This window comes from Ipomoea triloba, chromosome 1 (genome assembly GCF_003576645.1).
Source record: "Ipomoea triloba cultivar NCNSP0323 chromosome 1, ASM357664v1".
NCBI lineage: Eukaryota > Viridiplantae > Streptophyta > Magnoliopsida > Solanales > Convolvulaceae > Ipomoea > Ipomoea triloba.
The window spans coordinates 31,278,091-31,294,114 of NC_044916.1; the positions used below are offsets into that span (position 1 = coordinate 31,278,091).

The 16,024-nt window shown below is 34.6% G+C and overlaps 2 protein-coding genes across 2 annotated transcripts; one reads left to right on the forward strand and one right to left on the reverse strand.

Annotated features, from left to right (window-relative positions):
- Positions 1 to 2,108: 2,108 nt before the first annotated feature.
- Positions 2,109 to 4,947, forward strand: LOC116024526 (beta-amylase 1, chloroplastic). Its single transcript, XM_031265439.1, has 4 exons — positions 2,109 to 2,871; positions 3,326 to 3,536; positions 3,633 to 3,743; positions 3,974 to 4,947. Exons 1-4 carry the CDS (start codon positions 2,273 to 2,275, stop codon positions 4,775 to 4,777), a joined length of 1,725 nt encoding a protein of 574 aa, XP_031121299.1. The 5' UTR covers positions 2,109 to 2,272; the 3' UTR covers positions 4,778 to 4,947.
- A 4,059-nt stretch (positions 4,948 to 9,006) lies between these two features.
- Positions 9,007 to 10,079, reverse strand: LOC115996729. Its single transcript, XM_031236108.1, has 2 exons — positions 9,567 to 10,079; positions 9,007 to 9,284 (listed from the first exon to the last, which is right to left on the reverse strand). The coding sequence occupies exons 1-2, from the start codon at positions 9,976 to 9,978 to the stop codon at positions 9,094 to 9,096; spliced, it is 603 nt and encodes a 200-aa protein (XP_031091968.1). The 5' UTR covers positions 9,979 to 10,079; the 3' UTR covers positions 9,007 to 9,093.
- Positions 10,080 to 16,024: the final 5,945 nt, after the last annotated feature.

The window sequence follows — 16,024 nt, forward strand, 5'->3', positions numbered from 1 at the left end:
AGTCGGCCTTGTTAATTTTATTATTATATTTATATATATTTAAATTTATTTATTTATATAAGTAAGAGAAGTAAGAGATATATATATAATATATATAATATAATATATGACATACACCCACACACATGAATTAATTTTTTGTTTTTAAAGGTCGCCGCCTAGAACCGCATAGGTACCGCCTAGGCGCTAGGCGCTAGTCTACCGCCCGACTAGCGCCTAGCGCCTACTGCAACCATGCTCCGTAATAAATAAGATTGATAGCACTCAATGCAAAAAAATAAGATTGATAATAAATAAGATTGATAGCACTCAATAGTACTCAAAAAAAAAAAAAGATTGATAGCAAAGTCTAACTCCATTAGAGCATCCTTATCAATGGAGTTTTTTCACGGTTATTGATGAGTTTTTGTAAGTGTGATTAGGAAAGAGAAAATGAGAGAAGATAAAAAAACAAACAAATTATATTTATAAAAAAAAAAAAAGAAAAAAAGAGAGGGGCAGTCAGCCCGCGACTGACGCGCTTGCTAGGCGCATTAGTTGCGCCTGACGCGGGATGCGTGAGAAATTCATGGAGCAAGCAATTTTACTGTTTCAATATTTTGGTTTTGCAAGCTGATCTGAATTCACTCTCTCTCCATTTCTCACTCTTCCATGTAAGATTGCACTGTACTAAGAATCCACCAAGCATCACTGATAGGGATGCTCTTACTAATGGAGTTTTTTTATTTTTTTTTATTTTTTTTTAATAATAATATTCAGAGTCAATAGTATTCAAAAAAAAAAAAAACTCCATCTTTTTGAAATAAACTCCATTAGTAATAGTTTTGGCTCTTTATAGCATGGTAATAAGTAATAACTTCTCAACAACTAGCATTGGTTTATATACTTTATATTTTATGGATTGAGAAGCTTTGAACTTGTTCATTGTAGTTCAACCTAAAGTTAGAACGAGTTTATGAGGGTCAAGTTCATCCTTTTAACGAACCTCATTTTCTATATTTATAGCATGGTTGAAAAAATCGCCTAGCCGGGGATTAATCGGCGAGGCGTTCGTATATTTTTTTTATTTTATTTTTTATTTTTTAAAAATTTGTTTAAGTATTTTTAATTTTTTAAAGACTAATAATTATAAATTATATAATACTTTAATAGTTAATACTAAAATATTATATATTAATCTAAAAAATATCTAAAGTTTGTACAATTTAGGATTATTTCGTTCAAAACGATGTTGTTTTGAGTGAAATAACCCATTAAAAAAAAAGAACAATAGTTAATTGACCGACTAGAAGGCCTAGTCGGTCTAGTCGACGCCTAGGCGGTGCTTTGGCGGCCTAGGCGGAACTTAGGCGGCCTAGACGGTCGCCTAGCCGGCCAGCCGCCTAGACCACCATTTAATGTGATACGCTAGGCGGTCGACCAGCACCTAGCGCCTAGGCGGGGATTAATTGGCGCCTAGGCGGAATTTTTGCAACACTGATTTATAGATATATATTTGTCCTAATTATCACATAAAGAGTTTATTTGACATTTTATTCCATTTGTGGATCTCTTTGATAGGTAAGTCAAAAGCATGAAAATCAAACTGGGTTAAGCCATGACTCTTATTATTGGTAGTTTGATTTTTATTTTCTTAGGAAAATTACTATTTTGGTCCCTCAACTATTTTTAAATTGTCATTGTAATTTTTAATTTTTAATCTTAGCTAATTTGATCATCGAATTGTTTAAAGTTTTGTTAATTAAACTCTTTAAGAATAAAATTAGTTGAATTGAAAATTATGAGAAAGCAATTAAGGAATTAAAATGATGATTTTTCTTTTTTCTATTATCCATTTTAATTTTATTTTTTTTAATAAATCAAACTGATATTTGACTCCAAACGCGTGTGGTATACGCATTAAGCGCGTTTTCGTCTGGAACCTTCAAGGTTATCACGCTCAGTAGATCTCACCGTCCCCTCACGTGAATCCAAGCGAATCCATACCGTCCCTCCCTAAAACTCTGCCACGTGTCTGATACTTACGTGGCACAATGATAACGGTCCATTACATTTATAATCCCACCCGAATATTCTCAAAATCCTATAAATAACCGATCTCAGCTTCATTTCCTTCATCCGTATCTCCAAGCTTCAAAACTTATCTTAACACTCAAAAACCAAAAAATTTAGATCGATCGTTGTGAATCACACATTTTTTTTAGTTTAAACTATTTATTTTCATTTTTTTGAGTAATTATACAAATATTTCGGGGTGTTTTTTTTGGATAATATGGCAATGAGTTTACCGCACCAACTGACTGCAATTTCCGGAACACCGATAGCAGTGGAGGCGGGAACAGTCTCCGGGGAGGGACCGGCGAAGGCGTCGGTGGTAACATCGGCGTTCTGGAAGAATCCAGCGGGGAATCTCCGAGTTTCGGTGCAGAAATCGGGAGCAGAGGTGGACAGAGTGTCACCGTCGCCGCCGCTTAGTCCGGTGAGGGGAGGTTTGCGGCCGGATCTGACAGCGGCGTGCCAGGCGTTAATGGAGGCGCCGACGGTGGAGAGAGAGTACAAGATTGGGGATTTGGGGCATGAGAAGGGGAAAGGGGTTCCGGTGTTCGTGATGATGCCGTTGGACTCGGTTAAGATGGACCACACGGTGAACCGGAGGAAGGCGATGAATGCTAGTTTGCAGGCGCTGAAGAGCGCCGGAGTTGAGGGGGTGATGATGGACGTGTGGTGGGGCCTGGTGGAGAAGGACTCGCCCAGCGAGTACAATTGGGGCGGCTATGCTGAGTTACTGGAAATGGCTAAGAAGCATGGCCTCAAAGTTCAGGCCGTCATGTCCTTTCACCAGTGTGGCGGAAACGTCGGAGATTCTTGCACGTAAGTACTCTACTTTTTTCACTTCTATCAGCTTAAATTTTACTACTCCCTAATTTCTGGCTTTGAATATTGTTTTCTGCTCTGAATTCCGTGAGTTCACATGGTTTTCAGATCTTCTAGGAAGTGTAGTTGGAAAAAGTAAAGTAACCTTTAATTTAGGCTTGCTTGTATTGAACTATTGAAGTACCCAAAAAGGTTCACTTTTTCTTAATTATAGGTGGGGTCTTAGACTCTTAGTTTGATTTAGGGTGCAAAGAATTGGGTTTTAAAGAATCTTGAAAATCAGGAATAAAAGACACTGAAATGCATTTTTGTAGCATATTTTAATGATGTTATATTCTCCAATTTCTGATTGGTGGGATATGAAGTTGTTATTGCATCTTTGGACATGCATTTCCACCTATATATTAGCTTATTAAACAAAGTCCTATTTTTGTTTTCATTTCCAATTCAGGATTCCTCTCCCGAGGTGGGTTATTGAGGAGATGGAGAAGGATCCGGACCTTGCATACACAGATCAATGGGGGAGGAGGAATTATGAGTATGTGTCACTTGGTTGTGATACCCTTCCAGCCCTAAAAGGAAGAACACCTGTCCAGTGTTATTCTGACTTCATGAGGGCTTTCAGAGACAGATTTGAGCACTTGCTCGGTGACACTATAGTGGTAAGTGTCTATACTTGTATTTGCCAGACAATATTGAATTATTGAGGTATGCTTTAATTTGTGTAAATTAAGGTTTCTTATATTTTTTCAATTTAGGAAATTCAAGTTGGCATGGGTCCAGCTGGAGAGCTTCGTTATCCTTCATATCCAGAGCAGAATGGGACATGGAAATTCCCTGGAATTGGGGCTTTTCAGTGCTTTGATAAGGTATTATATTAGATTAACTCAATCTTTAGAATATACTTGCACAGGCAGTTTAGTTGATTTTTCGGTAGTAAACATACACTCAATGTATTGAGGTGTTTGTGTGAACTAGTTACTCGTCAATGGATGGTTTCTGTGATTTATCCTTCTATCATCTTTTCGGAAAGTCTTGGGGCCCTAGAGGATGCAATTTGTGTAGTGTTTCTCACATGGTGTTTATGCCATGTTTCCAGTACATGATTAGCAGCCTGAGAGCCACAGCAGAATCAATTGGAAAGCCAGAATGGGGGCATAGTGGCCCGACAGACGCTGGCCACTACAACAACTGGCCAGAAGACACAAACTTTTTCAGGAAAGAAGGCGGTTGGACCACTCCATACGGCGAATTCTTCCTCTCTTGGTACTCCCAGATGCTCCTGGACCACGGCGAGAGAATCCTGCAATCAGCCAACGCCATATTCGACAACACGGGCGTCAAAATCTCAGTAAAAATCGCCGGAATCCACTGGCACTACGGAACCCGATCCCACGCCCCGGAGCTCACCGCAGGCTACTACAACACCCGTTTCCGAGACGGCTATCTCCCCATCGCCCAAATGCTCGCCCGTCACGGCGCCATCTTCAACTTCACCTGCATCGAGATGCGCGATCACGAGCAGCCCCAGGACGCCCAGTGCGCCCCAGAAAAACTGGTCAGGCAAGTAGCCTTAGCCACCCAAGAAGCCAAGGTCCCCCTCGCCGGGGAGAACGCACTCCCACGCTACGACGATTACGCGCACGAACAGATACTCAGAGCATCGGCGTTGAGCATCGACGAAAAATCGGGTGATCGAGAAATGTGTGCGTTTACTTACTTAAGAATGAACCCGGATTTGTTCCAGGCTGATAACTGGAGAAGGTTTGTGGCGTTCGTGAAGAAAATGAAGGAAGGTAAAGATGTGCATAAGTGTTGGGAGGAAGTGGAAAGGGAAGCTGAGCATTTTGTGCACATAACTCAGCCATTGGTGCACGAAGCCGCCGCCGCCCTCATGCATTAATTAGAGCTTCACCACGATCATCTCTATTGTTGTATTTCGATCTTCCATCTGTATTTTAAAATGTATAATAGTGTAAGATAAAAAGAGGGATTCATGATTCCCTTTAAAATAATATTGCGATGCATGGAAAATTTTAAATCCTTAATTTATATTAAACATTTTTCTATCTCCTTCAACATTACAATTACAATTGGTTAGATATATACCCTTCACTTGATAATTACAAAGTTGTAATAATAATCTATGGATAATTTTAAATTAATTTATGTATAATTTGAACAATTTTATAAAATATTCAAATTATTTGTAGGCTCACATATTCTTTTGGATAATTATAAACTCAAGTAACTTGTAATATTCTGTTTCTTCGACAAATTATTAATAATAAATAATATGATAGCGTAAAGAGGATCAAATAAGATTTACGTATATCTAAAATTAGGCTACCGAAAGTTGGATTAATAAGTATTTATATGAATGTAATGTCTTTTCATGAAATATTAATAAATACCCCGTATGTTATAATTTCATATAAGTGGTGGGGATATGATGTTTACCAGACCAAAAGTATATTTTTTAAAAATTATTTTAGAGCATTTGGAATGCTTACAAGAATTGATAATTTGACGGGTAGGTAATTATCTTATTCATAGTTTGAACTACGTTACTTAACTACTTTATACAAAAAAAAATTAAATTCTATAACTATAAATGAAAGTAAGCATTAATGTTAAAACTTGAAAGTCAATCCACATGTGTGATGAATATTGGAACTTTTTTTAATCATAAAAATTGTATTGTAATATCAATTTTATGATCTTTGGTGTGTTATTGATTCTAATATCAAATTAAAACATATATGTAGGTGTTCTATCTCAACTAAAAAGTTAAAGTGATAATTAAATTATATATTTATGTTCATATATTATAATATATGATCGAAATATATATATTCTTTCAATAACTACTCCATCCCCAAGTTTATCAGGGAATTGAAGAATTTGCTTCAGAAAATATTATAATAAATATTCCGATCCAATGGCTCCCTAATCCAAACAGTTTTTCCTGGCAGGTCGGTTTGTCTTTTATAAATATGAACACATACATAATACATCATTCATGCATGCGGGACAACGAAGTGATGGAAATAAATGATAAATATAGGAGAGAAAAAAGCATACGTTTCCTTGCGTTGAAGTAAAAGAGTTGTGGTTCCTTCCACATGAATCTTGCCAATTGCCAAATTAAAGGTTATCACATTTTCAACTACAAATACGTGTGGCCTCAATTTAACACAGCATCACACATGTGAATGCAAATTAGAAAGTCAAGGGTGCACAGCCCCCGTTAGAAGCCAGAAAGAAGATTTAGGAAAAAAGAAAAGAAAGGAAACATCATAAAATCAAGATAAAAGACGTTACTAGACATCTCTACAATTATCGCTCCTTAAGAGCAACTACATTATTATAGTTTTTTCACAAATTTTTAGAAGTCAAGTAGGAGAAAATGAGAGATGGAAAAAAAAAAAAACAAAGAAAAAAAGTTGTCAATTTTTTTTTAAATGAAAATGATGTGGTTAATGTGCCTGGTTAGATGCTTATGGTGCGCGTCACGTGCGCCATCAACAGTTATTTTTTTTAGTTTTTTGATGGGGCCCATTGTGGAGACAAAAAACCACCTCCTCCTACAAGCACCTCAAACTTCTATCTCCTCTTTTACTTTTTTCCACCTCACATTTGATCCCACAAAAAACCAACTAAAATCTATTAATGAGTAATGAAAATACTCTAAGCTGTCATTTTTTTTAAAAAATGGATTGGATATATAAATTCTTTATTAACTCAATGTGGAGTAGGCCATGTTTAGGACAAACTTATTCTGATCCAAATTATGCTAATGCGGTAGAAACCTACCACATGCTTAGGGCAATAACAATGACCTCCAAGCAACTTCATTTTTGGGTTACTTGGCTGAAACTATATCTCATATCCCTAACAAAATTCAATGATCAACAAAATGAATAATCCAAATGTTTTTGTTTTAATTTTGAGGTTTTATTTAATTCATTTCTCTTAATCTTGTGCAAACGTTTCTATAGCTTTTTATCTTCTTTTTTTTTTTTTTTAATAGAAAGATTTTTAAAGTATGTTTAATGATTTATTTAATTCATTTCTTAATTTGCATAATGCTCTAATACACTTATACACTAGTAATTTTTACACTCCTAAAGATCCACTATTCTGTACTTGGCTTTGCGCTGATTGAAAAGGAGTGAGAAGAACTAATGGGCCTTCTTTTTTGGGCCAAATAAAGGACATTACAAATTGGGCTTTGTTAAGTTTAATCAGGTACTAAGTTTGGGGGCAAATTATGCTGTGGACCCAGGTCCACCTTAAACTACGTCGTTTTTTTTTTTTTTTTAGTAAACATATTGTTGAATATAGAGTTGTCCAAAAATGTGTGAATGTAGAGGTTTCAAAGTGTGAATGTAGAGTATAAAAATCGTGAATGTAGATTTATGATTGTGTGAATGTAGAGTTGCCCAGAAATGTGTGAATGTGGATGTTTCAAATTGTGAATATGGAGTATAGAAATCGTGAATGTAGAGTTATGCATGTGTGAATCTGTAATAGAGTTAAGAAGTTCTAGCAACTTGTAACCCTGTAATGTGTGAATGTGGAGTTCTAAAGTTGTGAATGTGGAGTATAGGACCCGTGAATATAGAGTTTTGAATGTGTGAATGTGAAGTTTACAAATTGTGAATGTAAAGTATACTGTATGTGAATGTAGAGTATAGTTACTAAACATATAATCCTGTAATGTGTGAATGTGGAGTTTACAAATTGTGAATGTAGAGTATAGTGTATGTGAATGTAGAGTATAGTGTATGTAAATGTAGATCCAGGTCCACCTTGCAAGGTGGACCTGGGTCCACGACATAACAATCGAAGTTTGGGAGAATGGGCTTGCGATAATATTGGCCGTATGATCTTTTATCAATCATCATGTAATATAAACATCAAGAAAATCCCTACTTCATCTACAAATTATAGCATGGTCCATTGCTAAATATTTGTTTTTAGTATACTAAATGTTTGTTTTTAATATATTATAAGCTCATTTTTAAGTAGTTTAAAAAGTAAATTAAAAATAAATATATAGTACATATTCTATATACTAAAAATAAATATGTATATTAGTGGTCTACTTTATAATATGAATCATGGATCATCGTATCATGATTTCACTTCTTCATGCTCAAGAGCAATGTAGAGCCAAATTGTACAAATGGATGTTGAAAATATTAAAAATTGGATGTCAAATTCCTCCTTTATTTTTTTTTTATTTTTTATTTTTTAAATAAGAATGAAAACAAAACAAGCTAAGCCAAAAAAAATAAAAAAATAAATATGGATTGAAGGACACTAAGGGTGTGTTTAATTCTCATTTCAATTCCGATTCCATGTGCTAATCAAACACACCCTTAGTGTCCTTCAATTGAATGGAACAAGATACAAGACTGAGAGAACTGTCCAAAACTTTGAATGGAACAAAATAGTTTGGAGACAGGAAAAAGAGAGAACTAACTAGCATGGGCATGGACATACAATAATGGTTTGAGCATATGGGATTATGGGCTATGCCAATTATTCAGATTATTTTACTGAGGAAGAAATTGCTTCAAATGAAGCCTCAGTCATTGATGTGGAATTCATGGGTGACTCGGAAGATACCAACTACTAACTAACAATCCCTATATAAGTGAAGCCCACACCTCAATTTCTCATCTATCTCCCAACAATTTTGAAATTACATTTTTGGATTAATTCTCAATTTCTTTTCCCCCATTTCTGTACCCATCAGATGCAATAAGAAAGATGCAGTAAGATAGAAGAAGCTGCTCTTTCTGAGTGCAAATGGCAGTTTTTGTAGACAGCAAAAAGATTTTTGTGTGCAGACTTTTGCTGCTGTTCTCTGTACTTATAGCTAGAAAATTGTTAATATAGGAGGAACCCTAGCCAAATTGGTCAGGTCGTTAACTTGGTAACCACATGATTACAAGTTCAAATGTAGTAACTTATTGACCTTGTTTGAGTTGGTCAGTTATGGACAACCTCAGCTAATTTAATTGGTCCTTTGTTGGCTAGGGTCACACGGTAGGGTTTACTCAATGCACAAGTTGGTAATTACTCAAAAAAAAAATGTTGATGCCAAAAGAAATTGGCTGCTTTCTGTCAAAGGCCATGAAATACTATATATAAACATTCAGTTCTCTGATGCTTTTCATATAAATGAAATTGTAGCTAGGACACAATTTAAGCATGTGGTTTCTTCTTGTGGAACATAATCTTCAGGCTTTGTTTCAAGATATCAACTTCCCTTTCCCTCCTCAATTCCTGTTGCTCCAATAATGCAATTTTTGCTTCTAATACTTCAATGCATTCTTCCTTGGCTCTCAGCTTCTCTTCCACTCCTCCTCCTTCTTCCTTCCAACATAGCCCTTCTCCTGCCAAAATCAAAATTATAAAATTAGGGGTAATCTAGCCAAATTTGTTAGACTGTTGACTTAGTAACTACAAGATTACTAGTTCGATTAACATGAACAGTCTCTCGCCTATTGATCTTCTTAGTTTGAACCAGTTAGCTATGGATTATGACAATTTAAGCTGGTTTACTTCCTTGTAGTCCTTCGCTGGCTAAGATAGACATGATTTACCTAGTGCACACTCTCGAAATTTCCCCTCTATCATAAAAGAAAAATTATAAAATTAGGAGTGCAAGTACATACCTGAATTGGTTCTGAGAATGAGATGATCCAGCTCAACCTTGATGGCAAAGTAGAGCTGTTTCCACTTCTCAATGGCTTCATCTCTCCTGGCTTGCTCCTCTCTTATCTGCTGCATCAAATAGCTATCACCCACAGTTTCACCATCATCTTCCGCATTCTGATTATCTCCTCTTTCACCCAAAACCCTTTTCCTCAGCTTCTTCACCTCTTCCCTCAGCTTCTTCCTCTCCTTGTTCCACTCTGCCTCTTTGAAAGCAAACACCATCATCTCTTGCTCGTACAGCTGGCTCTCGTTCTCCCTCATGCACATTATCTCAGACACCTCGCTCTGAAGAACCCTCACCTTGTACTTTAGCCCTTCCACAACCTTGTCATTGGGAAACCTCTTTTCCTTGGTTTGAACACCCCCCATTTTCTCTCGGATCGGATCAAACCAAAAGTCTGCAACTTTTACAAGAGTGTACAGAGAATTATTGATTTGTTGGGATTTGAAAAAAAAGGGTGGCTACAGGAAAAGATGCCCAGTAGTCATGACTTATATATATGTCTGTTTTGTTATTGGGGCCTGGCATTAATTGAATTATTAATGCGAGCGTGAGAGATGCCCGTGAAGAAGGGCGGGACGGGAAAGAGTCATTCGTGATAGCTGAGATGTTGACAGGGCTATTACATTCCAAACTAACATGTAACATCATTCAAAAAAAAAAAGACACAATCCTATCCCATTATAAAGTCACGTGGAACGAGATAAATCACTGTTACGCTCTTATAAATTAATAAGAGGACTGATCGCTTTTAACGTTTATATACTTTTTGACAACGTCTTCACTGGGAGAGCCACAACTATGGACTTGACCACAAAATCTTTGGCTAAAAATTTAATATATTAAAAAAAGGAGACTTGGTGATACAATACATGTTGAATTATATTTGCTGGGGTGGCCCCGTCAATCTTTGCTCGATACGATGCTTAATTATTCGGACAACATGATGGTTTTCTTGAAATTGCAAGCTTTGTTCGGTGGCAGGTGAGATTACTACTTGCTGGCTGCGTGCGTGCCATTCTTCAACATTTAGGTACGTCCATCTTGAAAATGCTGATCCAATTCCAATTCTTCCAAAAAAAATTCTATTGATTTCAGTTAACTTCTCACTTACGAGATGTGGATTGAGGAAATGGAATTGTTAGACAATTTAGACCAAACAAACTACTGAAATGAAAGAGTATGGTGAGTGATGAATTGAAGTGGAAAAGTCATCATGGTAGTTCCCATTCTTTCATTATTTTATTTTATTTTAGATAACTAAAAAAATTCACACTCACTTTCTAATGATGTTTATCTAGTAAATTTCACTTGTAAAAGCTTGAATTGCAAACTATTCAGAAGAGACAATTCGTATAAATTTTTTACATTGTTATAGTTAGTTATCTATTACACTTTTTATTAAATTAATACAGAGTATAAATTTTTATAACCATCGCTTAAGTAAAAATAGAAGATTAAATTGACTAAATTACCAAATTATCTCATAAATTAAAGTCAAATCGATAAAAATTGTAATAAAAGAGAAAAGACTAGTTGCAATACCAACAAAATCATATCGTAGACAAAGTGTGATAACGCCACAATAATCGTGAGATTAAAAGTAAGATTTTATTATGTTGTTTATAAATCACAAATCTTAAACTCAATGTTTATTTTTTATTTAATTATAATAAAATAATAGATATATTAATTAAAGACGTAAACTAAAACAAATCATATCTCGTAAAATATTCTAATAAGCTAGGCTATAATGTAACAATTACATTTCCTATGTATTATAATCATGATGTTCAAGTATACGTCAATTTGATTTGATTAAGTTGATAAGAATTATTTACTTTGTTCAAAATTAAAAGATTTACTTTGATCACGATAATATGTAAAAAGAAAATACTTTTTCCTCGTTTATATTTTCTTCCTGATGTAGCTTTTTTTCATGCCATGATTAATAATTGGTGGATTAAGTTTACAATATAATTATATCAAAATGATTAAAAGTGTCAAGAAAAGAAAAACCTTATCCTAATATATTATTGAGTTAAGAATTGACAAATCATGCAGCTGCACGTGGAAAACGTCATATGCAAAAAGCAGTTTTTTTTTTTTTTTTTTTTTTTTTTTTAGGTGAAAGAAAAGCAGAACTTTTAGAACACCTATATTTCATTAGATTGTTGATAGGAGGCCTAACCATTTTTGAGTGGCTAAACAAATCGATAATAATGACAAATGACAAATATCATCATGTGATATTAGGCTAATAATGCCACCACAATAATCCAATTATTATGTCTCATCTATTTATCACACATTAATACAAATAAGAAAAAAAATACACTTTTCGTCCATAAATTATAAGGTAATTGTAAAATTCATCATTGAGAGTTCGTCATGCTCACTTTCGTTCCTAAGTTATCATTGCCGTTGCACTTTTCGTTCATGAGTTATATTAAAATTGTAAATTTCGTCCCAAATGTTTTATCAGTAAATAGACAAAGTGTAACGTCAATGATAACTTAGGAACGAAAAGTGAGTATGACCAACACTTAAAAGACAAATTCTACAGTTACCCTATAACTTAGGGACGAATTCTACAATTACCATATAACTTAGGGATGAAAAATGCAATTTTCCTTACAAATAATCAATCAACAACCAACTTGCATTAAAAAGGATTACATTATAATATCTAAATTAAAAAATTAAAATTACTTTCAATGAAATTATTATTTTTTACCTTAAATTAAGTAGATTATATTACTGTTTTTGAGCCATATAGCAGTATTGCACTATTGCCAGTATACCCGGCTCTTGCATTATTAACGTTGTACTTTTTACACGCACATTATTCACGATGTTGTACCTTTGCATGATTTGGTTGGGCTGACGAATCTTTTTGATTTTGTTTTTGTTTTTGTTTTTTCATATCTTTTTCTCTTTACAATTGTTCATATTTCATCTTTTATCTATGGGACATTCTGATCTTATGGGTCTGCAATTGGTTTGGGAAAAATGTTTTTCTCGAATTTTGGTAGAAAGTGATTTTAAGTTGATGATTAGTTAAGTGGTTGAGGGGTGTTGAAGGAGGTGAAGGATTGAGAGGCATTGTGAGTAATTTGTTGATTTCTTGCAAGACAACAGTGAGAAGTGTGGTCATTAATTATTATGGCATATTTATATGAAACAAAATAGAACAAATAATACTTTTCTTGCAAATTCAGTTGTCATGCATGCTTGAGGACTAGGGTTGTTAAGATGCCCCATTCATATCTTCAGTAGATTCTCCAAGACAATTATATTTGCATTGTTTTGCCCATGAGAAAAAGTGGGTTTGTCTTTGTAGTGTTCTCCATTTAGTTGATAAAAAAGCTTTAATTTGTTCATTTTCATCTTATTATGTTTATTAATACATACAAATTTTTAAACAAATTTATGAGTCTAATATTTTTTTTTTAGTACTACAGATTCTGTTACAATGTAGTATCTGTTCATAGCTACTTTCTCAACCTACCGAAGCACAAAGAGTCAACAGTTGCCTCCACTAGGCTCAAACCCACTCCCATTATTCATGTGGAGTGTAAATTGGGACACCGGCTGCCAAAGACCTTTGATTGAAAAAAAAAAAAAAAAAAAAAGAAGAGAAGAAGCCACTCAATCAGACAAAAACTTATTAAAAAAACTCATTGTTAGAGTTGCTCTAACAGGCGCACCGCAGCCCAAACACACATGATAATTTATACTATAAGTCTGCGTAAGTATTAAACCCATTGGCAGGACCCGCAGCAATTCACGCGTTGGATGCGTTAAATTGATTCACATGCAGTCCACAAATCTTGAGACCACCCCCACAAAACAAAGTATCACAACTCACAAAGGTGCCTATTCCTCTTTAGGTGACATGACAGAGTAACAGAGACTGTCTTATTCCTCCGCCCATCTTCTGCTCACTAATCTTTGAGCTCAAAGACGGTGGTGGGTGTTTTATTGTAATGCCGCGCGCCATCTTAAGGTTTTTGATAGAATTCCTCAGTTTTGTTGCCCATTTAAGAAGAGAATTGAACGAAGCCATCAAAGACTGAGAAAGACTAAAAGACTTTCGCGTTGACATGTTGCCATGCATTCATGGATAGTGATATAATAACATTGCTATTATGTTACACCAAATCAAATTGTCATGAAGTGGTGGTTAGTGGAGTAGTGACATTTGAAGTGGGTTTATAGATTAGTTTGTGATTGTTAAATAAAGTTAATGGGACATATTATTAGGACAATTTAAGAATTTAATTAAAGTCACTAGAAATAGAGTGCATTGTTCCCATTTTAATGGACGCTCTTCAAAGTGCAGAGATGCTCCAAGGTGAAAGATGAGGTTAGATGACATATGAGTTATTTTGTAAAAGTGACGTTTTAATCCATTATTAATTATACCTAAATTGTAGACTTAGTTCAAAAATTTTTCCTTTAATTATGTTAAAAGTAGCAATTTCAATCCATTACTTATAGATTTTGTTAATATTAACAATTTATTTTGAATTTTCAAATTATTAAATGACATATGAGTTATTTTGTAAAATTTTCTCCGATTCCCTCAATGAATCTTCATATATACTCTAGTCTTACATCAAATTAAAGCCCTTGATTACTAAATACTTGTATGTCTTGATTAAAGAGAAATATGAAAAACAAAAATGATAAGCAATAAGAGATTACTTTGAATTGAAGATACAACGAATTATAGGTTTAATTTGCTAGTTTATTATAATTTTTCCTTTGTTGTAACTTATATGTAATTACTATTTTTGATATCTCATTGCATGCATAATGCGTTAATACGTTAATTAGTAGGTAATATATGCAACTTATCTATTTTAATATATTTTAAAAGGGAAAATGATGAAATATGTCGTTGAATTTTATATGAAAAATAATAAGATTCATAAATTGTTAAAACTTACAATTACACTCTAACTTATCATTTTGATGTATATGAAGCCAATAGTTGGTTATTCACCTAGAATAACTGGTCATTCAAGTTCGGGTGATGAAATCAGTGACCGATGAGCGATCGCTGGTCGTTATTATCAATGAGGAAAGCGACTAGTTAGTCACCTTTTTTGGTGAACGATAGCGACATTGTTATCAACGACAGCTAATGGTGGTGTTCAATTGCAATTGATGGCAGTTATCATGTTATGTCATCGTAATTTTACTCGTAAATTATTGATTACTAATAAAGAATACTTATTTTAACCAAGTTTAATAAATTAAAGTAATTAATTAATACTTTCTAAAATTAACATTCTAGTTTTTTTTTATTATTTAAATTAAAGGCTTATTTCATCATTTTCTATTTTAATTAAAGTGATGAAAGGGAGCAATTAAAAGGGGAAAAAAAGAGAGTAGAAATGAAGTTGCACATGTAAACAAAGTGGAAAGCACCAAATTAACCCAACAGACTAACGGTAGATCGTACCCGAAAATCGCAAATCGCAAATCGCAAATAGAAGCAACAGCGGGCAAGGGACAAATTGGGAAAACAAAAATTAACCACCTCTTGCAAACACACAGAGAAAACGGAAATTAATCCCAAACAAACAAACCACGCCCATTCCAGACAGAGAGAAGAAGAACATCGGCGCCATTTTTGCCATCGCCATCGAGGCACGGCACATACACACGAAGCTAGCCTTTGACAGGCGAATTGAAATCGCAGGAGAAGGGAAGGGAAATGTTGCAGAGGCTTTTGATCTCTCTAGGGAGAGAAGAACATATAATAATCATATTAAATTTGAAAGTGTGGCATTGTAGCACCTGAAAATTAAAGCTTCTACCTGCATGTGATCACTCTATCGCCCTCTCTCCATAGAGACCAACAGAATGAGCTGCATTACCAATATAAATACACCTACATTGGAACCAGAATCTCTAGGATGATCGAGTTTCCCCGCATTGGGGTTCTGAAGCAAAATCGATCAAGGGTCTTCTAGGTTGCTCTGAATTTATTAAAACAAAAAAAAATGGTATGAGCTTTCTTCAAAATTTTCACGCGTATTTTCTACTTCTTCTTTCCTGGCATTATTTTGTAAATATATAATAATCTGATGATTTATTGGGGACGTCAATAATGCAGTTGTAAGTCTGGCATGGTTTATACTTGAATTTTAGTTTTTGGACTATTTGGATATGCATGCCATGCCAATTGTGTGTAAGAGTACTGTATCATCGTAGCAATTACATATTGGTTCCGATCAGACTTTGAAATTGATGGTAAATATGCTTCGTTAACTGTATTTTGACAGTTTGATTTCTACCGATTAAGTGTTTAGCTGCCAATAATATATAGGAATATATTTTGCAACTTTTTGAAGGATGAAAGCCCCTCTGTACTATTATGGAATTGCTGGTGAACAATGA

What these genes read in the sequence shown, in the direction of transcription:
- LOC115996729 (XM_031236108.1), bottom strand. Translation starts at nt 9,978, where the DNA reads ATGGGGGGTGTTCAAACCAAGGAAAAGAGGTTTCCCAATGACAAGGTT. An exon ending in CATTCTCAGAACCAATTCAG is followed by an intron (nt 9,285 to 9,566) that starts GTATGTACTTGC and finishes TGATTTTGGCAG; the next exon opens with GAGAAGGGCTATGTTGGAAG.
- LOC116024526 (XM_031265439.1), top strand. Translation starts at nt 2,273, where the DNA reads ATGGCAATGAGTTTACCGCACCAACTGACTGCAATTTCCGGAACACCG. An exon ending in AACGTCGGAGATTCTTGCAC is followed by an intron (nt 2,872 to 3,325) that starts GTAAGTACTCTA and finishes TTTCCAATTCAG; the next exon opens with GATTCCTCTCCCGAGGTGGG. An exon ending in CTTTTCAGTGCTTTGATAAG is followed by an intron (nt 3,744 to 3,973) that starts GTATTATATTAG and finishes CCATGTTTCCAG; the next exon opens with TACATGATTAGCAGCCTGAG.